The 25,779-nt window shown below is 40.7% G+C and overlaps 2 protein-coding genes across 9 annotated transcripts in view; one reads left to right on the top strand and one right to left on the bottom strand.

Annotated features, from left to right (window-relative positions):
• The window catches only part of cdh23 (cadherin-related 23), a 186,107-nt gene extending 168,421 nt beyond the window's left edge, over window positions 1–17,686 (top strand). For 6 of the 7 annotated variants that reach the window (XM_044373469.1, XM_044373468.1, XM_044373471.1 and 3 more), the window contains 32 exons: window positions 504–725; window positions 819–938; window positions 1,514–1,694; window positions 1,786–1,919; window positions 2,188–2,397; window positions 2,694–2,801; window positions 3,393–3,510; window positions 4,043–4,168; window positions 4,254–4,457; window positions 4,730–5,188; window positions 5,305–5,421; window positions 5,525–5,749; window positions 6,338–6,507; window positions 7,693–7,830; window positions 8,476–8,595; window positions 8,874–9,051; window positions 9,258–9,469; window positions 10,277–10,471; window positions 10,572–10,685; window positions 10,829–10,958; window positions 11,296–11,559; window positions 11,646–11,807; window positions 11,999–12,255; window positions 12,341–12,438; window positions 12,539–12,659; window positions 12,752–12,831; window positions 12,993–13,033; window positions 13,146–13,206; window positions 14,284–14,413; window positions 14,627–14,746; window positions 15,056–15,166; window positions 15,805–17,686. In XM_044373469.1, coding sequence (XP_044229404.1) covers window positions 504–725; window positions 819–938; window positions 1,514–1,694; window positions 1,786–1,919; window positions 2,188–2,397; window positions 2,694–2,801; window positions 3,393–3,510; window positions 4,043–4,168; window positions 4,254–4,457; window positions 4,730–5,188; window positions 5,305–5,421; window positions 5,525–5,749; window positions 6,338–6,507; window positions 7,693–7,830; window positions 8,476–8,595; window positions 8,874–9,051; window positions 9,258–9,469; window positions 10,277–10,471; window positions 10,572–10,685; window positions 10,829–10,958; window positions 11,296–11,559; window positions 11,646–11,807; window positions 11,999–12,255; window positions 12,341–12,438; window positions 12,539–12,659; window positions 12,752–12,831; window positions 12,993–13,033; window positions 13,146–13,206; window positions 14,284–14,413; window positions 14,627–14,746; window positions 15,056–15,166; window positions 15,805–16,146 — 5,268 coding nt within the window. In that variant the 3' untranslated portion in view covers window positions 16,147–17,686. The remainder of the gene's footprint in view (window positions 1–503; window positions 726–818; window positions 939–1,513; window positions 1,695–1,785; window positions 1,920–2,187; window positions 2,398–2,693; window positions 2,802–3,392; window positions 3,511–4,042; window positions 4,169–4,253; window positions 4,458–4,729; window positions 5,189–5,304; window positions 5,422–5,524; window positions 5,750–6,337; window positions 6,508–7,692; window positions 7,831–8,475; window positions 8,596–8,873; window positions 9,052–9,257; window positions 9,470–10,276; window positions 10,472–10,571; window positions 10,686–10,828; window positions 10,959–11,295; window positions 11,560–11,645; window positions 11,808–11,998; window positions 12,256–12,340; window positions 12,439–12,538; window positions 12,660–12,751; window positions 12,832–12,992; window positions 13,034–13,145; window positions 13,207–14,283; window positions 14,414–14,626; window positions 14,747–15,055; window positions 15,167–15,804) is intronic. The other variant, XM_044373472.1, reaches the window with a different exon arrangement.
• Window positions 17,687–18,091: 405 nt separating this feature from the next.
• On the bottom strand, window positions 18,092–24,596 carry LOC122997313 (eukaryotic translation initiation factor 3, subunit 6 interacting protein). 2 transcript variants are annotated; one of them, XM_044373369.1, is made up of 15 exons: window positions 24,438–24,596; window positions 24,083–24,125; window positions 23,719–23,929; window positions 22,912–22,991; window positions 22,277–22,338; window positions 22,106–22,175; window positions 21,780–21,853; window positions 21,288–21,459; window positions 20,863–21,017; window positions 20,435–20,605; window positions 19,922–20,055; window positions 19,350–19,523; window positions 18,911–19,100; window positions 18,449–18,529; window positions 18,092–18,303 (listed from the first exon to the last, which is right to left on the bottom strand). In XM_044373369.1, the coding sequence occupies exons 1-15, from the start codon at window positions 24,462–24,464 to the stop codon at window positions 18,226–18,228; spliced, it is 1,722 nt and encodes a 573-aa protein (XP_044229304.1). In that variant the 5' UTR covers window positions 24,465–24,596; the 3' UTR covers window positions 18,092–18,225. The 2 variants fall into 2 exon arrangements, with proteins under 2 accessions (XP_044229304.1, XP_044229305.1); XM_044373370.1 differs by lacking the exons at window positions 22,912–22,991; window positions 24,083–24,125; window positions 24,438–24,596 and having other exon boundaries at window positions 23,719–23,797.
• Between the last annotated feature and the right edge of the window lie 1,183 nt (window positions 24,597–25,779).

Raw genomic sequence — 25,779 nt, 5'->3', positions numbered from 1 at the left:
GAGCAACAAGGAATCAGAGCTTTTGGACAACATGAAGAATCTTTTCTCTGCCTCACTTAGATTTCCTTTTGGTTTTCATTCTGTCTGTAACTAAATATGCTCCTAATGTCCTGTCCCATTCTCCCATGTAAAATGAATTCTTAATATCACACGTCCATCATAAAGGAGGACGGCAATATGTTTACTCTAAGATATGATTGTTTAGTCATCATTATAATATAATGAATGGAGATTATGAGACTTGCTGATGTGGTTTTTGTAGGTTTAGCCTTCAAGTAGATTCCTGATTTGTGCTTGATCTTTGTTCTCTAATATGACGATGAATCATTGTAGAAGCATTCATTATTATAACAATGACTGGACTATAAGACTTGTTTTCACAGCCAGGCCCAGCTGACACCTTTGGCGGAAGTGAATCACACATTTTAAGTAGCGTTAAATATAATCCATTAATAGTGGTTACAGCTGTAAAAGTTTTTCGTGTTTCTCTGCTTCTCACGCAGACTTCAACCACCATCTATGTTCGCATTGTGGATGAGAACGATAATGCCCCAGAATTTCCTGAGGAGGAGTACGTCACAGTGCTGAGCGAGGGACCAGAAACAGTGGGTGCCACCATCGCCACGGTAACAGCCATTGACCCTGATGAGGGTCTGAATGGCACCTTGCGATATGCCATCGCTCGCGGCAACCTGATCCAGACCTTTAACATCAACAGCATCACGGTGAGAAATGATAACAGTGATGATTATACTGCGGTGTGCAAAGCAACTACAGAAAAATGTGAACATACATTTACTTTCTGTGTGTGCATTTAGGGGAGGATTACTGCTGTAAAGGAGCTGGATTTCGAGATCAGCAATGGACACTATGCATTGGTTGTCACAGCGACGGACCAGTGTCCAAAACCTGCTCTTCGCTTGACATCTAGCACAACAGTAATGATTCAAATGAGACACATTGAAACAAACCAATTCAACTTTCGACTCTCATCTTTAACTTTATTGTCCCCAAGGGGAAATTTGTTTTGCATTTCATGTATTCAGAAATTTTCAGGATTCTAGAAACATAAATCAAGACCACAGAAGTTCAATAGATAGACCTGGAATCTTGTTATACTAAGATAAAATATGATAAAACACAGCTTGCAATTAAATGAATTACAACACCAAAATTTATCCATATAAGTATATCAGTAATGTGGACTTTTCTGATCACAGAATCAACACTTATATACAGAAAAAAAACATATGTGAGTGTGGAAATCAGCACCAGCACCTGAAGACACAAGACACTTAAAATATGAACTGAGAAGTGTGAATTTGATGTTTAATTTGAACGTGTAGTATCACCTTCACAAATGTTTTCGTGCTATGATATAGTGGCAGAGGTATATATGTTAAAGCTGCATGTGGCAAATCAGATTACTATGAACTTAGCTTGTTTTTAGTGTTCATTTTATTTCTGCAACACTTGATGAATGTGTTAAAAATTCTCTTTACCTTTCTCTTAGGTGCTGGTGAATGTCTTAGATGTGAATGATGTGACACCCACTTTCCCCAGAGCCTATGAAGGACCCTTCGAAGTGACTGAGGGCCAGCCGGGTCCTCGGGTCTGGACTCTCAGAGCCAGTGATGAAGATTCCGGTCTCAACGGCAAAGTGGAGTACAGCATCACCGGTGGAGATCACCAGAGTTAGTACCAGATTGGTTTCTGTGGAGATAATGACTTATTATGAAATCCTCTTTCCATATGACTGAGCCTCTTTCTCTCTTGCTCTGTCAGATGAGTTCATGGTCTCTCCCGTGGAAGGTGAGCTTCGGGTGAGGAAGGATGTAGAGCTAGACAGAGAAACCACAGCCTTCTACAACATCACTGTCACAGCCCGAGACCTGGGCACCCCGTCTCGCAACAGCTCGGTGGGCCTATATTACACAATCACAAACACACACCAGAGCATGCACACTCTCTTCGTATCCTCTTGAATGATCGGGATACTGTAACATGAATAGATAGAAGTTAAACCTTCAGCTGCTTAACTGATATTTTGATGGGTTTATAGGGAGTACAGATGCAGCTTCTTTTATGACATTTATTGTGGACAGACCATCTAAATAAGAGATAGAACACTATTGTTAACAGGCATGAATTGGAAGTTTTATTTTTGATCTGACTTGTTTTCTTCAGGTGGTGGTGGGGATTCATGTCCTAGACATCAACGACAACGACCCCGTCCTCCTGAACCTGCCGTACAACACCAGTGTGAGCGAGGGTGCCTCTATACACACCTCTGTGGCCAGAGTCCAAGCGCGAGATGCAGACAGCGGACGCAACGCACTGCTCACTTATAACATCACTGCTGGCAACCAGGATGGAGCCTTCTACATCATTGACACTGTGAGAGAAAGGGATGATGTGGTTTAAGAGGGATATATTTACGCATCAGCTGATTTTGAGCATACACCTCTAAGGATTTACAGCATAAATATATCACAGGGTATACAAATATTACGTGTCCTTTTAAAACGTTGGAAACAGAAAGTGAAATCAATGAAAGCTGTAGGTTCACTTTCCTTCTGAGCTGTGACTCCTCTATAGAGAGGGAAAGGTGAAAATAAGAATATATACAGTAATAGTACAATGGTGTAAAACACACACACATGGCTTAACCTCTTCCTCTCCGTATCTCTCAGACAGGTGTGGTGCAGGTGAACAGACCGCTGGACAGAGAGCGGGTAGCTGAGTACAGACTCACCATCACTGTCAAAGACAATCCTGAGAACTCCCGCATCGCTCGCCGGGTAATCCCACCTCTGCAAGCGGTCACATATGCTTTCACATAGGCAATTTCACAGAAAGACCACTGACAGTCATTGCCAGGGAATTCTTATTATTATCTTTTCAAGTCAGCTTTTGAGGAATTCATAACAACAGGTGTATTTTTTTTTTAGAAAGGAATTCCTGAATAAGCTTTTCTTCCTTCCTTTAAATAGTTTCTTGACTTATTTCTTTTATGGGCCTACATGTCCTGTATCATGCTGATAGAGTCTCATGCACACTGTGTAAGATCATGAGAAGCACACAAGCTGCAGGTGCATGGTTTTACTACACAGTCTTGTTGTGTGTAGAGAGTAGTCTCGGTGGTAAAGGTGAGAAACTGTTCTTGACAAGAGCTGTAAACAAGTCAACCAGCAGCACTGTGCAAGTGGCCTTTTAAAACAGCCTTTTCTTATTTCTCCATAGCAGCAGAGTGCTCTTAAGCAATTTTCCTCTTTGAGGGCTAATTTACTTATTTTTCTCTCCTCTTCACTCACATTCCCATCTTTCCTCTATAATGCATTATCTTTTTTTTTTTGCTTCTCCATCCCCCTCTTTCTGTCTCACACCACCAGGATTCAGACCTCTTGGTGATCACCATTCTGGATGAGAATGATAACAGGCCTATATTCACCAGGACCAGCTACAGGGCTGAGATCACAGAGAACTCTGCAGCAGGTAGCGCCCAGGCCGGTGTGTCTTTCTCTTCTCTCTTAAGTGGGACAGTCTGTACTGACAGCAAAGAGCATCATGCTAAAAACACTGTCTGTAACACTGTCTCCTTAACTTCCTGGCTTTGTTTACATGCTGCTTTTTTTTAGCTTTCAACTATGTTCTGTCTCTTATTTCACTTTGAAAGTTGAAAAGTAAGATAGAAAGACTGACAACTTTACATTTTGCATTTACTTTAGAGATATAAAAATGGATTTGTACACAACAGGGACCAATCTAACTATGGACTCATAGAAGCAGTCAGTTAAATTATTTTGATCCAAGATATGAGCCATAGTCAATCTATGACAATCAGAGTAATCAGAGGGATAGACTCAACATTTTCAACATTCAACAGTGTCTCTTGGGCATTATTAAAAATACTAAGCCAACACTCAAACTCACTGAATTAGTTGCAGATATGACAGGTAGCTTGCTGACTTGCTGTAAAAAAATTCTAACTTGACTTTTATTACTCTGCCTCAGCTTCTCTTTATCTCTGTTTGTCCTTTAGGCAGCACTGTAGCAGTATTGAATGGGCCGGTTCTGGCTGAGGATAAAGACATTGGACCCAATGCTGTGGTGAAGTACCGCCTGCTGGGAGCCAGGATGGACCTCTTCATTGTTGATGCTAACACTGGTAACATTATTACTCCTCAGCAAGTAGACGGAGGGAAATCAGAAAACTGCTATGCAAGTATTAATGTCTGTGTATCTCCCTCCAGGTGTTATTTATGTGCGACAGGGGGCAAAGTTGGACCGTGAGGCGTTTCAGGAGCCTCGGGTCGAGCTGTTCCTGGTTGGGGAGGACATAGGAGGTTTAAATAGCAGTGTTCCTCTCACAGTTACAATCCTGGACCAGAATGACAACCCACCTGTTTTCAGCCCGTCCAGTTTCAGTGTACGACTCCCTGAGAACAGCCCCACTGGTGCGTGTGTATTAGCTTTTGTCTAAAAGTCTGTATGAGAAGGCCAGGAGGAGTATGATTTGCATATAATCCACATTCACCAGGTTGAAGCTGAAACTGAGAGAATAGTTTTTCCTGTGATTATCTGCGCTTACTTTCATTGCATTTCATTTCATTCATTGCAAGTTTTACATGTCGGGAATTAGGAATGACTGTTGCCACTGAAGGTCCTCACCAGAATACAAATGTGTGCTTGTGTATTTGTGTCCTGGTCATTACTTTGTCTCATCCAGGTGTGGTGGTGACCCAGCTGTCTGCTACCGATGCTGACTCTGGCTCTAATGGCTGGCTGATGTATCGGCTGGAAAGCGGTGCTCAGGATCGCTTTGTAGTCGACCCTCTCTCTGGTGCTGTCCTGGTGGGCAACACCACTCTTGACAGAGAAGACCGTGGGTCCTACCGCCTTGTCGTCATGGCAACCGACCGTGGCACACCACCTATGACGGGCACGGCCACTCTGACGGTCATCCTGGATGATGTCAATGACTCACGACCCCGATTTCTAGAGCCCATAACCATGATAAATGTCAATGAGTCCACACCTCCTGGTGTGGTGGTGGCCACACTGACCGCTGAGGACCCCGATCTGCATCCCCGACTGGAGTATTACATCATCTCAGTGGAGGCAAAGGATGATGGGAACAACCCAGTGGATGGTCTGCAGGAGTCCTTTGGCATTGATTTACACACTGGTGAGACATGGATCTCCTGATGATGATGATTGTTAGACAATATCTTGAATAAATTGTGTCTTACATTGGGGGAAATTATTGGAAAAATAATGAGATGTGTTTTGGTGAATTTTCAGGTGCAGTGTTTGTACGCAACCCGCTCAACAGAGAGCTAGTAGCCACCTTTGAAATCATTGTGTCTGTCCATGACAATGCCAGTGATGTTATTGACAAGTCAGGCAGTGTTCCGAATGGTAAGTTCATTTTTTAACATGCAACCTACCTTCAGTTTCTTGCATACAGTTTACACTCTCTTTCTCGTACACTCTCTTATCAACATGACCTTTTCCTCTTTAGCGAGATTAACCATCAATGTGCTGGATGTAAATGACAATGCTCCTCGCTTCCGGCCCTTCGGAGTGTCCAACTTCACAGAGAAGATTTTAGAGGGCGCTCAGTCAGGCACAACACTGCTCTCAGTGTCAGCCGTAGACCCAGATAAAGGTCCCAATGGCCAGGTTATCTACCAGCTGCTGCACTTGCCCCGAGGGGGATACGTTAGACTGGAGGACCCTTCCACTGGTATGATCATCACCACACCTCAACAAGCTGCTGTAGGCTAAAGATTAAAATGTAATTGCCGTGAGCAAACTGTCAAAATTCACCAACTGTGATGGTGAACACTGTAAATTTAGAGTAATTTTTTCTCCATTGAAGACATATTCTAAAGTTTCTTACATAAAGAATACATTTCACAATTTATGTATTACTCGTAATGTCAGTTGCTTGCTTGTTGTCAAGTACATAGGCTTTTTCACTGCACACATTTTGACTCTTCATAGTAGGAAAAGCACAGATGTTATTAATAATATTAACAATGGCTGAGTTCTTTTCACATGTCCCAGTAAGACATGACAGTGAGCCAGCATGCACAATACCAGGTCCAGGAGCAGCTAAATGGAATTCAGCTATCAATAACTGTATTATTTATACCTGCGCTTTTCCTACTGTGACATGTCAAAATAGCTTCTGTGAAAGAGGCCTATTGTTAAATTTACTATATCAAAACAAAACATTAATATCATTATTTTAAACCTAGAATATCAATATTGGCCCCCAAACCCTGGTTGAATCCTAACTGTAACTGCCACTGTGTTGCACATTTCCCAGGTAAGATTGTAGCCAACCAGACAGTGGATTTTGAGCAAGTACAATGGCTGAATTTCACGATTCGGGCCCAGGATCACGGCAGTCCTCCTCGGATAGCTGAGCTGCCAGTTTATCTGCGCATAGTGGATGTCAATGACAACAACCCTGTCTTTCTACAGCCCTCATATCAGGTACTGAAGCAGAATATTAGGACAACTAACAGCTGCTGAAGCAGAGTTATGGGATGCTGGAATATTAAGTAATGCATTTTTAGGTGGCTACTCCTTTAACTTGAGATATGATGTATTAAATGAGACATTCTAGTCTTAGTTTATGGCAGACATTTTGGCTTGTCATTGAAGGAAGAGCAGAGGTGTAGCTAATAACTTTGACGACAACCCCAGGAATGCCACTGTTGTTGATGTAATGGATTACACTTGTGTTTGACAAGTCAAAATTAAATGAACTGCCACCAGACATGAGGCTGAAAATGACTAGTTGACAAGAACACTCCAAAATAGGAAATATATGTACTGTACAGTTTCGGTCTCTATAGCTAATTTCCCTGTTCATGACAACTGTACCAGAGGGTAAGGGTGAACTCACCCATTTAAATTGTATTAAAGCTTAAAGTTATGCATAATTAAGGGCATGCCCGCCTTGATTAAGTATTACTATTACTACTATTACTATACAAAAATGATGGACATAGCCACTGTGACATCACCCATTGGTTTGTGGACTTGCATTTTGAAGCCTAATTTTAGCATTTTGACCGTTGCCATCTTGGATTTTTGGAGCCAAAAGAGATAAGAAGTGACCATATTTGGACAAAAGGGTGGAGCTGACCTTAACGCTAGCTGCTAGCTTGGTTAGCACCGTGCATTTACAGTCTATGGTTAACTGTGCTAATGCCAATGCTAATTTTCACTAGCAAAAAGGGGTTTAAAACCATTAAAACAAAATGTACTTACTAGAAAAAACTAAACATCTGACTTCTTCTTTTAGTACAACCAAATGCCGAACAAGACTTTTTTTAGGCGAACAAAATGTTACAATTAACTTTTATGAACTGAAAACACACTGAAATAGCAATGGCTTCGGCTTCGCCTATACAAACCAATGAGTTATGTCACAGTGGCTATGTCCATTATTTTTTACAGTCTATGGTCTAAAGTATTTTTTTTATATTGAGCTAAGTCAAATCTAGGTATTAAAAAATCATTAATTCAACACTACAGTTCCAAAATGTGTAAAACATTAAGTTTTATATGATTTACTTTATCAACCCAGTCATCATTATTCTATTAAATCAAAACATTATGTTATCCTTGTAACACTGCTGTGCCAACGTGCGTGTTTATTTGTGCTTGTAGGAGCCTGTGTTTGAGAATGTGAACTTGGGCACTACCATAGTTCGTGTCAGCGCTACAGATGCTGATTCTGGCCTCTTCGCTGTCATTGAGTACAGCCTAGTAGATGGGGAAGGCAAGTTTGGCATCAGACCATCCACTGTGAGTAAACCTTTTCACCAGGACATCAGCTCAATCAGCAATCACAACTACATACAACTCATACACTCATATCTTTGTTTCTTTAGAGATGATGGCAAGGCCTGAAAAGAATCTGCAGTTTTCTAAATATTTGCTGTAGTTTTAATCTAGATTTGGGCCATTTCCAATAAAACTAGAAATCACAATAACTTCACTATTTAATTAATTTTAGTGTATTTACAGTGCATTTACAAATGAATTGCTTGAGATTTCACCAAATGCTAAAACATAGCAGATGTTCGTTACCTTTTGAACTGCAGTGTCTATAAACAAATGTGCTGCCAAGAATTCAACAGAAAATGTCAAAAATGTCCCTTTTGGTGAACTCGGAGAAAAGATGAAAATCAGTCAAGTAGTAATTAAGGAGTGGTATGCAGGTTTTGTGTTTTCTCTTCCAGCAGTGCTGGGTGTCAAAACTGAATGTTATCCTGCCTGGAAATGAAAGTTTAAACAAAGTGCTTAAGTGTACGAAAGACACTATAAATATTTGACTTCAGTGCTCCATTTCTGTTACACACACAAACTCAAATAAATGTCTCAATACAACCACCACTCCCAGTTGGTGCTTGAACTTCCTTCCTAATCATTCCTCCTCCTCTGTGTCAGGGAGAGATATACATCCTCTCTCCTTTGGACAGGGAGACAAAGGACCACTACACCCTAACCGCCGTTGCCCGCGACAACCCTGGGGGCATCCCCAACAACAGACGAGAGAACTCTGTCCAGGTAGAGATTACATAGTTTAAATTTCATCTGTAAGTTATATTGCCATAGTAGAGTAGAGAGAAATATTTTATTGATTTTATTTAATTTGAGCAAACTATCAGGATGTGCACATGCAAACAGTATACAGTATTAGGGCCCAAACAACATTAGATTTTTGAAGCTGATACTGATATTATACCATGTGTCCTGAGTATGACCTTTTTTAGAATATAACCTTGTGTCAAAAATATTCTGTGTTTGAAAGCATCCTCACATTTCATCTGCCTGTTGCACGTCAGGTTCTGGTGACAGTTCTCGATGTCAACGATTATCGGCCGCGCTTCACGGATCGTGTGTTCAGCACCAGCGTGTTTGAGAATGAACCCAGTGGGACGTCTGTGATCACAGTGAAGGCTACTGATCTTGATGAAGGAGAGAATGGTGCAGTCCTCTACACCATGCTGGGACCCCACTCAGGTATGAATACATAATCATAAAATCCTTGGTAGGGTCACCTAGCCAATTATACCAGATGAATTGGTCTTTAATCGTACAATTATTCACTTTATAACAATATATTTTAATATTTCTTAAAGTTATTTAATAAATAAAAAAGAATATTGATCGAACTTTGAAGGGGCATGTATCTATGCACAGTCCCTGAGCTTCCTCTCTCTTGTTAGATGCGTTCTCTCTAGATCCAAACACAGGGCTGGTGCGTTCTCGCCGTCTGCTTCAGTCCTCTGAGCGTTTCAACCTTACTGTGGTGGCTACAGACCAGGGGCGTCCCCCCCTGTGGGGAACTGCAGACCTGATCATCACAGTCATTGACGTCAACGACAACAGACCTGTATTTGTCAGGCCTGCCAATGGAACCATCATCCATATCTCAGAGGTATCTATCTGCATGTCTTTGTACTCTCTGTCATAGTTGGCATGTGTATCTGCTTTCTTCCTCTTTTTATGGTGATTATAGCACTCTTGAAATTATTTTAGTTCCCCTCAGCTCTACAGAAAGTTGCAGCACCTGTCAGCTAAGGTGTTGCTTTTACTGTTTCGATTCAGTGTCACCGCTCTCATCAACATTGTTTCCAGCAGCAGCTGTTTGTTTTCAGCAAAAAACCTCTCATAAACCCACTATCTGAAGCCAAAGAACCAGATATTTCTCTCAGGAGTTAGCAGAGACCAAAAACAAAACTAAAAGGAGAGTAAATATTGGACTTACATTTATCAGGTGACCATAAACACAACTCCATATTAATACTAATGTTGCTCCATATCTTTTGGATGTGTAAATAGGCAACTGTTTGCTAACAAGTTCACCATATCAATGATTAAATATGTCTGTGTTGTATATAGAGCTTGTTTACACTGTGGCAAAAAATCAGTTATTGCAGGTTTAGTGTTACTTATTACACCAAGGCTGCTATGACTTGTCAAAATGTCTCTGTGTGTACTTTTGCTTAGTTGTAAGTCAAAAATATCAACTGTCATTTCCCTGTGCGTGTGTGTGTGTGTGTGTGTGTGTGTGTGTGTGTGTGTGTGTGTGTGTGTGTGTGTGTGTGTGTGTATGTGTATGTGTATGTGTATGTGTGTGTGTGTGTGTGTGTGTGTGTGTGTGTGTGTGTGTAGCCTAGGAAGTAAATGTTACAATTAATAAATTCACACAAGCACAAACTGACCCTGTTTGTCCTCCATGTAGGAGCAGCCCCCGGGCCTGCCAGTGTATGAGGTGCATGCAACAGACTCAGACGAGGGGGTGAATGGAGAGGTTCGCTATGGCTTCCTGCAGACTGGAGCAGGTAACAGAGACTGGGAAAATTTCCACATCGATGCCATGTCTGGAGTCATCACAACCACTGTCAAACTGGATCGAGAGAAACAGGCCCTCCACAGCGTGAGTCCACTCTGTGTGTGTGTCTGTGTGCACAGTGAGTGAAGTAATATTACATGTACAGGTGTGTTTGTCTCTAACTGAGTGCAAATGACTCTTTTAGCTTATCATTGTGGCCCGTGACATGGGCCAGCCAGTGCCTTATGAGACCACACAGCCTCTGCAGGTGGCGCTGTTGGACATTGATGACAATGAACCAGTCTTTCTTAAACCACCAGTGAGTATGAAGCTATAACAATTGAAAGTTTCTCTAACACTAAATCTACAGTATAATCCTAATGTGGTTATCTGTACAGATAAACTGCCATTAAACTGTGTATTTGTGTGTGTGTGTGTGTGTGTGTGTGTTGTGCACCTCAGCGTGACAGCTTGCCTTACCAGAAGCTGACAGTGCCTGAGCACTCCCCTCCAGGTACTGTGGTGGGGAATGTGACCAGAGCTGTGGACGCAGATGAAGGCTCCAATGCCATTGTCTACTACTTTATTGCAGGTGATGCACATGTCCCACACACATACATAGATCATGTTGTGTGATTTTGTTGTTCATATTGAAAATGTAATGCAAAGCTTTTCCCCATCACTGAAATAATTTATGTTAACATACCCAAAATAAGTTTCAGGATTTAAGAAGAGAGGATAATGCAGTTTGTCTTAAAGCTCTGGTATCCATTGTGTGGTCAGATGAAAGTCCTCAAACTTCAAAAGCTTATGAATAAAGAGGACATTTGTATAGAACCATCTGTCTTTCTTTTCTATTTAAAGCTGATTCTTTCAGTCCTTTAGAGCTGATATGATTGAACACAAATCATTTCCATCTCTTCCTGTAGGGGGAAACAGTGATGGAAACTTTGGCTTGAGTCTAGAAGGAGAGCTGAAGTTGCATAAAGATCTGGACCGGGAGGAGATCCCGGTCTACTCCATCATCATTAAAGCTTCCAGCAACAGGAGCTGGACTCCTCCCAGAGGTCAGAGGGCAGCACGGGCTAAAGCCCTCGACCCCGCCCGTGACCCCAGTCTGCTGGAGGTCCATATTGAACTGGAAGACATCAATGACCAGAAACCACGCTTCACCAAGGCGGAGTACACTGCAGGTAACCTGCCGTCTTGCATGATTGTGTATGCAGGTCTACTCTGTGTAAAACCACCCTAACCCTCCCTTTTTGCTGCTTTGTTTTAGGAGTTGCAGCTAATGCCAAAGTGGGCTCAGAGCTGATCAAGGTTGTGGCTATAGATAATGACATCGGCAACAACAGCTTGGTCCAATATCATGTTGTTACAATTCGCTACTTCCAGTCACAGAGCAATGGTAGTGAGGATGTTGGCAGCATCTTCACCATAGGTGAGCTTCCTTGTGTACCATACTCTGGCTTTAATTATATTAATAATATTCTGGTTTTAATCCATGAGTATATTACAATTTAGAGACTTGAAACTGTTGATATTCTACATTTTTTATTGTTTTGAGGGTTTGTTTTGTCATTGAGTCCATGCCCTATTAAAAGACAATATTCTATCCCGTGATATCGACAGGTTTGACAGATGGCATCATCCGAACATATGACCTCTTCACGGCCTACAATCCAGGTTATTTTCAGCTGGAGATTTTGGCATGCGACTTCGCAGGACACAGCACTACCACCAATGTGAATATCTACATTCTCCGGGATGACCAGAGGGTCAAGATAGTCTTCAATGAGATCCCCGATCTGGTCCGAGAAAACCAGGAAGATTTCATTAACCTGCTGTCGAACATCACCGGAGCCATTGTCAACTTAGATGACATACAAGTTAGGCTTTTTTTGTTGTTTTTGTTTTGTAGTTTTTCATTTGAGTGTGTAAATATCTGACATCTTTGACTCTCTCTGCTTTCAGTTCCATGTGGACAAGAAGGGCAGGGTGAATTATGCTCAGACTGACATGCTTATCCATGTTGTCAACAATCAGACCAACACCATCCTGGATGTTGAAAGGTCTTGTATACCTTCCTTAACTGAACAGATCTTCAAAGCTGCTTGGTAACGCTATCATACACACAGTTTATGCATAGTAAGGCCTCCTCCTTGTTTGCAGGGTAATCCAGATGATTGACGAGAACAAGGAGCAGCTGAGAAACCTGTTCAGGAAATACAACGTTGTGGACGTTCAGCCCGCTGTCAGTGACAAACTGCCTGATGACATCACCACACTACAGGTCTGTGAGGCCTCCAGAAAACTAAAAAACAGTTGCGGATGTTTTGTGTTTCTGTGCTTTTAGACTTTCCTCTGTCTCCCTCTCAAACACAGCTGGTCATCATTATCCTGGCTGTGTTGCTGTGCTTGGCAGGAATTTTGTTTGTCACAATGAACTGGCACTATCGCAGAGTGTAAGAATCCTTCTGCACGTCATTCTATAAAATTGACAGTTTTGTTACCACATAGATTTATTAACTTGTGTTGAGTGTACTGAGTCAGCCATGCACCATGTTTTTATAGTCATAAATATTGTTTTACATATTTACCGTCTTATGACTTGTGACTTCTGCAGACACGAGAGGAAGCTGAAAGCTATCGTTGCGGGATCAACAGGTGAGAGGTTTCGGGGACGTCCCACCACAGGATGTGGCTTTGCCATCTGCTAATGTAAAACATGTCTGTGGCACGGCTGCTTTTCTTATGTCATCTGTCCTATACCATCCAGGAAACCAAGGTCTAATGGACATCCTGGACATGCCTAACACTAACAAGTACTCTTTTGAGGGGTAAGATAATAGCTCCATTTTCAGACCTCTACCACACACATTGCTTAAAGGGAATTCCCACAAAATATTACTTAATATTACTTAATACCCCAGTACTTTTGGAGTTTATTCTGAAGATCAAGAATATGCTTTTCTTTGACTTCAAGAATACTGAAAACAGATGTTTAATATATGTTAAAGGAATAGACATTTTAATATTAGTATTATAATAGACATTTTGGGAAATGCACTTATTCACTTTAATTTTGTCACTGTCATTGTTGCCAGGCAGCAGATAGAACAAATGAGATATAGACGAGACAGATTTTAATTAGTGAGCTGAGGTGTTGGTAGGCAGATTTTTCTTACCGTTGGACAGAGGCAGGCCATTTGTTTAAACCTGTTTTCAGTCTTTATGCTACGCTAAGCTGTACTGATTTTCCCATGTTACACTCAGCAAGAATATATTTCCCAAATTGTCACATTTCTTTTAAAGGACCAGTGTTTAGGATTTAGTGGCATCTGGTGGTGAGGTTGCAGATTGCAACCAACTGAATACCCCTCCCCTCACCCTCCCCTTCCAAGCATGTAGGAAAACCTACGGTGGCTGTGAAACTTGTGAAAAATGCAAAAGGCCCTCTCTAGAGCCAGTGTTTGGTTTGTCCTTTCTGGGCTACTGTAGAAACATGGCGCTGCAACATGGTGGGCTCTGAACAAGAGGACCCTCCCTCTGTAGACATAAAGGGCTCATCCTAAGGTAACGAAAACACAATTCTTATTTATATGGGATTATACACTAATTAAAACATACTTATGAATATTATATTCCATTTCTGCCAAGTCTGTTCCACTAGATGCCACTAAATTCGACACACTGCTCCTTTAAGTAACCTAACATCCAAAAATGTATTTCACCTTTTTCAGATAATGCTGATAATCTACTGTTTTAACTAGAGCTTATCTCATAAAACAACAAAAAAGCAAATCAATGTCAAAGTCAAATTCTTGTTAACAAGATTGCTATTTGAGTTGTTTTTGTAGCTCATCATAGTTTGTTTGCTTTTTGTCGATGACATGTAATGCTGTATGCCTCTGCAGGGCTAATCCGGTGTGGCTGGACCCTTTCTGTCGCAACCTGGAGCTGGCTGCCCAGGCTGACCGTGAGGACGACCTGCCAGAGAACCTGAGTGAGATAACTGACCTGTGGAACAGCCCTGCTCGCACTCATGTCAGTACCAACATTAACCTGAATTAATTTATATTCCACAACAATACTCAGAGGGATTTTATAGATTATAGTTTGCCCCATGCTTTAATGCTGAGAGGTTACAGAAGTTTGTATCCTTTACCACGACAACGCCCTCTGAGTCACCCCCATTACACAACTGTATCATCACAATATTTTCAAGCAGAAGTGCGTGTGTGCATGTCATCCTCACAGGGCACATTTGGTCGAGAGCCTCAAGCAAAGCCTGAGGATGATCGTTACTTGAGAGCAGCCATCCAGGAGTACGACAACATCGCTAAGCTGGGCCAGATCATGAGGGAGGGGCCTATAAAGGTGAGACACTTACATGTTAGCTTAGCAAGAAACGCACATGAACACGTCCACATCCAATCTCAAAAGCCTCTTTTTTGTTGGTCATGTACTCTCTCCTTCCATCCTTCCCAAAATGCACTGGGGGACAAGGTCAGAGGACGGGACCCAAGACCTTCTCCAGTATGTCCTGTGAAAAAAACAAAGAGAGAGACCCCCAGAACTCAAAGAGCAGTTGAGCTGCTTATATAAGGGGCTACTACTGTGACAGTGAGGGTGTTTAAAGTGTAAGGTGTGATAGTCTCTGTTTGATCCTAACTGCCGTCCTGTCAGGGTTCCCTGCTCAAGGTGGTCCTGGACGACTACCTGAGGCTGAAAAAGCTCTTTGCAGCCCGACTTGTCACCGTATCCACCAGCCAGGGAGATCACTCGTCAATCACTGAGGTGGGCCCGAAGAGGCAGATTCTACACCTGCTGCTGTGCTGTTCTTGTCTATCAACGCTGGAGAGTGATCTTGCATTCCTTTGATTTCCCATCTGACGTCCTGTTCGCTCTTCTGACGTGGCACCTTCTCAATACTTTTCTTTCTCTGCTAGCATGAATCAGACTTTATGTCAAATAGAGTTTGCACTTACTTTTCAGAGTTTGGCTGAGCCTACAAGGGTACCTGATAGATGGAATTTGCCACACAGAAATTGCGAGAAAGACAAATATTGAAGAGTATTCAGAGTACAATTTCAATACTTGGCTACCACTTACCTACACTTTCTAAATTGCTATGATGTGGAAAACCCCCTCCACGCATTCCTCCCACATAAGTTAACTCTAAGAATTGTTTGCAACTATTTAAACCAAGTTTGATGTGAAGTCTACCATTCTCTGCTGAATCTGTTAAGTTTTTTTCTTCTGAACTTCTGATTTCTGTTCTGAAACTTTTTGCCTTTTCTGGTTCCAGCTCCCTTTCCAGCTCTTCTTCAAAGCTGTTTCTGGTCAACTTCATGCATTACGCATTCTGTAAATGTGGAATTAATCAGCAGCTTCATTAACTCTCATCTCGCCTTTCTTCTCTCCTCTGCAATCAGCTGATTCAAAGTGATCTAGACGATGATGAGGATGAGCGTCTGAGCATGGGCGGAGGTCGTGGTACTCTCCGCTTCAAACACAAGCTTCCTGTGGAGTTGAAGGGTCCTGAAGGTGTTCACGTGGTCCACGGCAGCACAGGTACCCTCCTGACCTCCGACCTCAACAGCCTGCCGGAGGACGACCAGCGGGCCCTGGCACGTTCTCTGGAGACACTGAATGCTGATGGGGGTCTTTATTCTGAGCGCAATGCCCGCACAGAGTCGGCCAAGTCCACCCCAATGCACCGTCACAAGGATGGAGACACCCTGTCGGAGAGTCCCCTGGAGATCACAGAGTTATGACTAGCCGAGGCCTCGCTGGTCTGAGCCCAACCGTGACTCGTGTGTGTTCTTGTGCCTCCACGCCGCCGTCCTGACCAGGTTGGGGAGGCATGGGGAGGACCGTAGACGGAGTGTGTGTAGTCTAGGGAACCTCATCAGCCAACCTCAGTGCATCAGTGAGACAGTCTGCGAGAGCACTTACTCACAATTGGGTTGGTTTTGAGTGAATCGTTTGGTGCTTCAAGAGCAGGTTTATTGAAATGAAATGGAAAATCATTAGCAGAGCACTTGTCTTCAGCAAGACGAAACCAACAGGTGTCATCGACTTTCATCCAAAGAGCAGAATGGACAAGAGAGACTAATCCTCCCTGTGGGAGATGCTTGTTGAACCACGACCGAATAATCGTCAAAAGGTGCCTCATTCTCATTAATCCTTTTGAAGTCATACCTGGACTGCATACACTCACACAAACACAATACACACACTCAAAAAAATGAAGCTACACACACTCAGACCAGCAGATGGCCACCAATGGGACACTGAGAAAATGACGCAATTCCTTGTCATGTTCTGATACGTTTTTTGTTTTGATTTTTTGTAAAATGATGCAATCAGTGTTGAAGGGGTGAGGAGGGGACAGTAAGACCTTTATTCAAGATTAAATTTGTTTCAACATTAACTTTGTTGTCGGGAAATTATAGATGGACTTTCAATGCAAAAAGAGCATTTCTGGTTGTTTCCCCAGTGATACTTGTAGATGAAGTTTCCACCTGACACCAAAAGGAAGAAGGGCCCTGCCTTTGTGCAGTTGATGTACTGTAGTAGTTTGATGAAAGAGCTTTGTTGGATCAATAAAAAAAGGACACAAGGGCACCCAGTCTACAGGGCAGCAGTGAACATTCAGACCTGGTCCAGCTCACATCTTCAACATGTACTGAGTCCATCATGTACAAGGATACTATCACTGATGACTGGAAGACTTCTCAAATAATGAATGAAGATGTTGAAAGAAGAATGAACGTTGTCTGAGACTGGAGCCACATGGAAAAAACAAAACTTTTATGATAAATTTGATATTAAAGGCAGTCAAAGAAAGCCTAAGTAAGGACTAATAGATGGAATAAAAAAGAATAAATTGTTGCATTTTATAAATATAAAGATGGCATTGTGCCCACAAAGACTTTACACTGCCACCTGAGGGAGTAAAACAGTCATGCTCAAAATGAGCGATGTTTGCTTTATTTTTTTATTTTATAGAAAATGTGAAGGAATTAAAAGATATTTTTGAAGAAAAATGCAGGCTTACCAAAATAGGGAACTTTTCTGGATGTCTGTTGGAGTATGTGTATATTGTGCTATGGTGACATACTGTATGTTGTTCTGTTTTCCTTTATATGACAACTGACGCTGTTTCTGATGAGTGGTGTGTTTTTAAAATTAATTTTTATATTCCCATTTTGTAAGTTTTTATTTCTTCGTCATTATTGTCACCAGCCCTGAGATCTGTGTTGGGAAATGTTTGTTGGATGATCTGTGATAATAAAAGAAATATGCAACGGCCTCTGACCTCAGTCAGTGCGGTTATGGAAGAGCAGCCAAGCACAACATGGTAACCGATGCTGCAAAATAACACAACCCTAACCCTAACCCTAACACTCATACAGGATATTAAAAGACAGACACTAGCTAAGCCTGGTAATCTAGGAAACAATGAATAATGACCCAAACTATTTTCCCCCCATGATGACAATTGAATGACCTCTATTGTACACACAGGTACAATCTGAACAAAGTCTCTACTAATGTGTGTATTGTCAAAAATATATTCAATCCAGATAGAAATACATTCATCCTTACCCATTACTGCATATGTAATTTACTATTTAAAAAAACAGCATTTAAGGCAGTGGAACAGCTTGATAAATACTGTCATCTAGTGGTTCTAAAGAGTAAACACAGTAAACATTTTTTAGCACACCACTCAATCCTTTTATTGTTACCAGGTTACATAGAAAAGTTATCAATTATGTTTTTCAAAAATCTTGAGAGAGACTGGAAGAGGACTCAGTCCCAGAGGTTTTCTTCTTCACTGATGCTGGTTAGACTCCTCGGCTCGCGGCAGTCCCAGACGTTCCGGTGGTGGTACTTGCTGGCATCTTCTTCAGTGTCCTGTTCAACTGCAGGGAGACATGAGCGAATACCAATCAGTCTCTGACACACAAAGATAGAACTTGCAGCCCTATGTTTAAATTAAATCTAGCAAAGAAATCAGACACTGGGAGGCCTGAGTATGTATATTTATCAACATCCGTGACTACTCACCTCCTCAAACTTGTGGATCTGTCTGATGAAAAAGTCTCCGTACCGACGAGCCACTTTAGTGTCAGCAATGTGGATCATGTCCTGAGGAAATTTAACAGACAGGAAAAATTTCACACATAAAGCACTACTTTGAACAACATGCAAGGGGCAACCACAGACCATAAAACCCCCTAAACATGATCCTCTAACTATTTTATATACAGCACCTATGCATCAATTCAGACTGTATAATTTTAACCAAACTAACAACCAATAGAGTTCTTTCCTCATAGTGCAGGGCTACATTATATGTGAATTTCAGTCCAGATTTCAGTCCATCACCAATATCAGATTTATTATCCTGTATCGGACTGTATGGTATGTGAACATACATAAACGTAAAAGTAAAAAGTAATGCATTAAGATATCTTAGGAACTCCTTTTATAGCCACTGAGTCAACTCCTTTATTTACAGGACTCTACCTTGTCAATGTAAAAGTCGACCTCAGAAGCAGACTGGAACTCTCCGTCCAGAGCTGAGATGCCACTGGTCCACACCAGGTTCTTCATCTTGTGTTTGAAGACCAGCAGCTGGATACGGAACTCCTGTTCAGTCATGTCCAGGAATCCTGCCAGCTTGGCTACCGGCATAGTGGTGTACAGCTTAAGGAAACTAGAGGGACACATAATTAAACTCAGACAACATACACACAAAGATGCTGCAACCACACCCAAGTCAACAGATTTCTGCAAAGTTCTGAAGGATTAAATGGGTGAAAAATAAAACCAATCCTATGTAGTCAAGAGGAATATTTCACACATTTCTTACACCAGAGCAGAAAAAAATGTATCCAAAAGTCTGAGTACCATTTCATACAAACACAAATTATGTTCACCTACTACAAAAGATGCTATGCTGTACCTGCGAATGGTGGAGAGCTGGGCCTGCTGTTGCACCTCCTCAGCAAAAACCTTCAGCTGCTGCTGGAAGGGCTCTTTGTGGTAGTTGGGGTGGACATTGTCATAGTTTGGCACCACAGGTGACAAAAACTTAGGACAGGCGAAGCTGAACAATTCCTCAAACACCTGCAGGTCTCTGAGATGGAAAAGGGAACATTCGTGTCATTATGGCTGCTGGGTGCCACAGTTGCCAGCTGAGCACTGCAAGAACCCATCCTGCTGAACTGCTCTTCAGCAAAAATATTAATATTAAATCCCAAACAACTCTATGGGGCTACCGTTGGTATATAGTTTCAGCAAAAAGACATTTCTTACATTGTATTTTACATTATTATGGCTCAACAATTAAGTAACAAAAACAGCTCTACCTCATTTTCATTTGTATGTATTTTATGTTAAACAGATGTCTTTCTTTCACTGACAGTGCGTCCAATAAAAAAAGATATTTTACGAGGTAATGGAATATGAAAAATATAATAAATGCAATACACAATGAGAATACAGCAAGACAAACGTGATGAGTTCCTTTCTCACCCTTTCTGCATACGCAGCATCTTGTCTCCGTACTTCTCCCTCAGCTGGGTGTGGATGCTCTCGTCAATTCGCATTGGGTACATGGTGAGGGCAATGGCCAGCAGGCCGTGCATCTGCTCGTTTTGTTTGTTAATCTAAAAAATATATATATAAGTATCATGTGATCTGTTTTGCTCTTTTGACATATTAGCATCTACTGAATTGTGCCCTCCTAGGTTGGGCACAGGAGAGGACTCAAAAAATGTGTAGAAATATAAATAATATATATCATTCTAAACTAAGAGATGTATCTCTTAGTTTATGTTGATATAAGAATTCACAATTTTCTTCTTTAAAACAATTGTTTGTTTTTTTTAACACAATACAATTTCCAAAAACTCTTTGAAATAATGCATATAAACAAGACAACCCAAAGATTTTGGTATCTATATGAATCTTTCAAAAAAAAAAAAAAAAAAAATTAGGATTTGTTTTTTGAAAGAACAAAAATTACTGCTCACTGCTCTGACTCACCATCTCATATTTATAAGTTGACCTCTGGAACATGTTTCTCGTCCTCTGGATGTAGAGCAGGATGTTGGCAAAGACTCGAATGGCATCCTGGTAGCGCCTCATCATCAGATAGGCAAAGCCCACATAGTAATAGGTGGTGATCTGGCACTCGGGCACACGGGAGTACATACTCTGGAAAAGAAAGCAGATAGAGGAATAAAGTCTAGACAGTAGAAAAAGATGACAAGTAGAAAAGAGATGTAGCCTGAAACCAAGTGAATGTTTATCAAAAAATGTAAAAAAAAACAAACAAAAAAAAAAAACCATCAGAGAATATAAAGACAAAAGGACGGATTAATATACTCATTAGTAATATGGGTCAATAATCAATAAGCCTCGTTGAGCTCTGTAGTCACTGTGTACATTAGTTGCACTAAATAGGGCTTCACCTTCTTGTTGAGCTCAATGTTCTCCAGGACTTTGATGGCCTGGTAATAATCACCGAGCAGGGAGTGCAGTCTCAGGAGCCCCACCAAGCTGAAGTAACCCAACATCTTGTAGAGGGAATGACGCCCATATTCCCCTGCTACACTCTCTGGGTCTCCTGCAACACACCAACAAATGACATGTTAGCTGCCTTATATAAGAATGACATACATTAAGTCTTCATGGTGTAGTTACTTTCTCACCAGAAAACCACTTAAACCGATGTTTATAAGACTATAAATCTACAGAGAACCTAAATTACACCTTATTGCAGTAACAATAACTATCCATTAGACATTTAAAGGCCTTTTTTACACTAACATTTTAAAAACAACTCCTATCTTTTCCTCATATATGTACAGTATATCTCCAAAACATTTTTTCATACCTCCGCTGGTGTACACCTCAAGCTGGCGGTTAATGTTACTCTTGTCCACCAGGGAGTGGAGAACGTTGAGGACACTGTGGACATTCCAGATCTTTGGGTTGTTCCTCAGGAACTCGATCTCTTCCTCAGACTTCTTGGCCGTCTTGCAGCGGTACTGACTGAAGGACTGGAACTGAAGAGGACAAGTGGAAATTTATCGTGTTATTCCCATATCTCATTCAACAATTTTTAGACATACTGTTGAAGTCTAGATAGGAGTGAGATAGCCCATAGACACATGGGCTATATCAATAATCACTACAAACTAATCATAGAAAAGTATTTAAAAGTCATTAAAAGTCATTAAAAAAAAGGCATGTCCCACCCATGTAGGTTAAAACAACCTCTGAAATTATTTGTAATTACTGTTTGACTTGTATTCTTAGATCTATTTGTCTCTTCAGTCTTCTTGTTCAGTAAAAATTAATTAAAAGAGAACATAATGCAATGTACCTGGTAAATGAACTCATCAATAATGTCCCAGAGCCACTGGTTCGGCAGCTCCAAGGGGGCAGGCCCATCAGCATCTGTTTATAGTCACAGACATTCTTAAATTACTTTTCTTTTCATCACTTGTTGTATTCGCAGGGATTAAAGCGAGAAAAGATTTGTGAGTATGAAAGGTTATCCAGGAGGAAATGTGTACAATATAGTGAATTAAGTACAATATGAATTTAAAACTGCTCTATGGCTGAAACAACAACGTTAAACCTTGTATACGACTGATATCGTCATCATGAGGTGAGAGAAAAAAAGCAACAAATATTCTTGTAACTTACTGAGAATGTAGTTGAAGAGGTTGCAGTAATTGTAGTACGACTCAAACCTCTGATCCAAAGTTGGTCCACCCTAAATAATAAATCAAGAAAACAATATTTACAACAAAGCCACAAATACTGGAAATATTTGTATAATATTGTGTAACAAGGTCATAATAAGCTGGTACTCACGCTGACTTTAGCGTAGATGTGTCTGTAGTACAGTTCCTTATAGAGGATGAGGAACACAGCATCTGTAAGAGATAAAAGGAAAACAATGACATAATGCATCTCTACTGCTGAACTACTCAGGAATGTACTGATTTATCAGTAGACTGCGATACCAGCTTAAACAAATGAAGTCACTTAAGACAACTTTCAAAATACCAGCAAAACCAAATAATTAAAAATCACGTAATTACTTGTGGTAGACTCATCTTCTGACCTGTGTGTACCATGGCAAGTACATGTATCAGCTGATATCGCTGGATGTTATTACTATATCACAAACCAATGGGCATTGGACTCAGTTACACACCCTGTTACACTGTACACAGTGACCAGCTAATTATTTTATCTGTGCATTCTGGTTGTAGTTATCAGTCATACGCAATCTACAACAACAACTGACAAGGTGAATGCTCTCAGATGCCTTTTTGCCCAACTATTGTACTGTAACTTTACCTTTATTTACACATCACACAATCAAATGTATCTTTCATTTTTCATATTCAAAGAAACAACAGAAGAAGAAAAGAATTCCTAGAGTGAGAAATAATGTATATTGTCAATGGCAAAAACAAGAAAAGGTGATGGATGACACTCACCGTTACCAACCAGTGATGCAATGGCCTCAGCCTCTGGCCACGGAGAGGTCTTGAAGAAACGGTCGGTCAACTTGTTCCAACTGAAAATGAGCACATAAGGAAACGTTAAGACACTCCCAAAACATAACACAGCTTCATCACAAACGCACAGCACTGATGTCTCTGCCAAAGGAGGCAAGCAAATTACTGCTGGGAGCAGTTTTTAAAACAGAGTTAAATCTACAACACTGAGGTTTGCTTCCAAATGGGGGTCAGGGAAAAGTTAAGGGAAACATAAATAAAGATATTTAGCAGCTGATTCTCCATTTTTTCACCACTTACACTTATGAAAAAGTGTTAGACACCGTAGCAGCGAAAAAAGGGTCATTTCACTGCTTTTTTTTCTCTATCCAGATCACATTACACCAGGTCCAGATCAAAAACCACTATACTTAATAGTACTCTTAATAATAATAATAATATGAAACTGTGTTTTAATGAAGCTCTGGAGTCTCCTTGGTAATCTAGTCCAGATTTGACAAGTCCAAGAATAATGGGTTTTGATCTGGATCTGGTCCAATGTGGTGTGGATGGAGAAATATCAATGAAATAGCTTTTTTCTGTCTTCATATGCAAAATAAAGGTTTCACAAATCTGAAAGTGGGTTTAAACAGTGTTAACAGTTTTGCTACGATGTCTAATACTTTTTCATAAGTATAAAAGGTGAAAAAACAGGGAATCGGTCGCCAAATATCATTATTTATGATTCCCTTAACTTTTCCCTTATCCTGGAAATGGAAGCTGACTTCAGCATTGTGTCAAATCTACCTGTTCTCATAGACGTCCTGGATCTCATAGATCTTCTGCTCAATGCTCTCGCTGGACACACGGTTGGACTGCAGCTCATAAACCTTCTGGTCAATCAAGTCGGAGATGGTTTTGTGGAAATACTGAAGGAAGTTCTTGATCACCTCTGGGATGACATGATAGGTCTGCTGCTCATACTGCCTCTCATAGGCCAGATCTGCTTTTGGGTCACCTGCATGGAGACAGAAAGTGATGAGGAGGCAAAGCTAACACAAAGAAACAAAGTGCCTCAACTTAGTACAACTATTGGCTCGTACAATGACTATTACAAGTTAAGAAAAGTGGTCTCTGAGGCCAAAGAGTGAATAAATACATGTTTACTAACCGGTGTGCAGGTCGTAGTCGTTTGGGTAGGCGTAAGGATCGTACTGTGAGAAAACAGAGCAGACATTTATTAGATGACGCAAAGTCAACATCTGTCAAACAACCGGTCACCGTTAACGTCATCTTCCGTTAGCTAAACAGTCATAATCTAAAGCTATATGTCGTTACTGAGGCTGCATTGAATTTAACATGTGTGCTATAATGTTTTCGTCAGGAATGCCAGAAAATATTCGCATTAACATCATGTTATCCCGGTGGAGTAGCTAGCTACACAGCTAGCTAGCCTCTCAGCACTATCAATATGAACGCTTTTTAAACATCTGAGGAAAAAAACAAGCATATATATATATACTGACTTCTTCCCCCTCTTCGTGGTACGACATTATGCCAGAATGAGTCCGAGCTCTTAAATGGTGTGAAAAAGGAGAGTGTGTGCTCAGGTTAGCTAACCCAGCTAAACCACGCAGCTACCGCTGGAGACACGACGGGAAGCGGAAAGAAGAAACTGTGACGTGAAGATGACAGACGGCAGTGTTGATGCATTATGGGAAACGGAGTCTGTTGTGTTTAAGTTTTCTCCTCTTTCCTTTCTTTTCTCCTCTCTTTTAGTATTTTATTATTTTATCTTGTGGCCTTAACTTTTCATTCACTGTTATCTACTGTTTGGTGTTTTTATTTTTATTTTTATTTTTTTTCATACCTTCCTTTTCTATTATTACCTTATTTTGATATTTTGAGTTTTTATCTATTTCTAATCCTGCCTCTGGTGTTTCCTCATTGCAAATTAATGAGCTTTATGATAACGTTTCCTCAGTTCCTGTTTTTTATTGAGTGCGGTTATTATTGAGTGCTTTATTAATTACAAAGTCATTTATCGCTTTGTGTGTATATGGGGGGTTATTGTTTTATTGTGTGAAGCACTTTATTACATTTTGTTTGCATGAAAAGTTCTATACAAATAAAGCCTGATTGATTCAAGTCTGATTGTTACAATGATTAAACAACAATAGGATATTGTTTGTTTATTTTATTTTGTTTTATATTAATATTTTGCCTATTATTAATAATTCTACAACTTATTTGGCAGACATTGAATTTAGAGAGCCTACGGGGAAAATGTGTGATAAATTAAATTAAAAGTCAGGGACAGTGCAAAAAGCATAATAAAGTGAATTTTAAAAACACGAAACAAAACATAGAAAATAATAAGCCTATGTAACTCTTCTGATATGTGTAGTGCATCTCACATGATGATTAGCAGCGGGATAGAATAGTATAGATAAAGTAATATTTCCAAATATTAGATACAAATGTATGTTTACACAGTCCTCGGTGATAATTATAAGGATTAACAGGCATGCATCTTATCAGACCAAACATTAACGATCTCCCTAAATTATCCCATATCGTGATTTTGACACGTATATGATTGATGTTGATGTCGATGCCATAGCTTTCTTTACAGCCTTCCTTGCTGAAACATCTTTTTCAATTGTCCCTAACAGAGGTTGTTAAAGTCTATCTAACATCTGTAACCACTTGTCTTTCTGTGCTGTGAGAACTTGTAACTCCTTGGAAGCACCGTTTGGTGGCGTTATAGTTGCAAGGTGCCGCTCTCTCCACTAACAAGGAAAGCTCAGATGACTTGTCAAATCGATGCCAAGAAGAGCACCACCAAACTTCACATTTATCATGTCC

The sequence above is a fragment of the Thunnus albacares genome, chromosome 14, assembly GCF_914725855.1.
Source record: "Thunnus albacares chromosome 14, fThuAlb1.1, whole genome shotgun sequence".
NCBI lineage: Eukaryota > Metazoa > Chordata > Actinopteri > Scombriformes > Scombridae > Thunnus > Thunnus albacares.
Note: the sequence above shows the minus strand (reverse complement) of the source record. Positions and strands in the feature narration are given on the sequence as shown.

Coding starts and splice junctions, on each gene's coding strand:
- LOC122997313 (XM_044373369.1), bottom strand. CDS start 24,464: ATGTCGTACCACGAAGAGGGGGAAGAA. Junction 20,056..20,434: donor CAACTTATAAATATGAGATG/GTGAGTCAGAGC, acceptor TATATTTTTTAG/ATTAACAAACAAAACGAGCA. Junction 19,524..19,921: donor ATGCTGCGTATGCAGAAAGG/GTGAGAAAGGAA, acceptor TTTCCATCTCAG/AGACCTGCAGGTGTTTGAGG.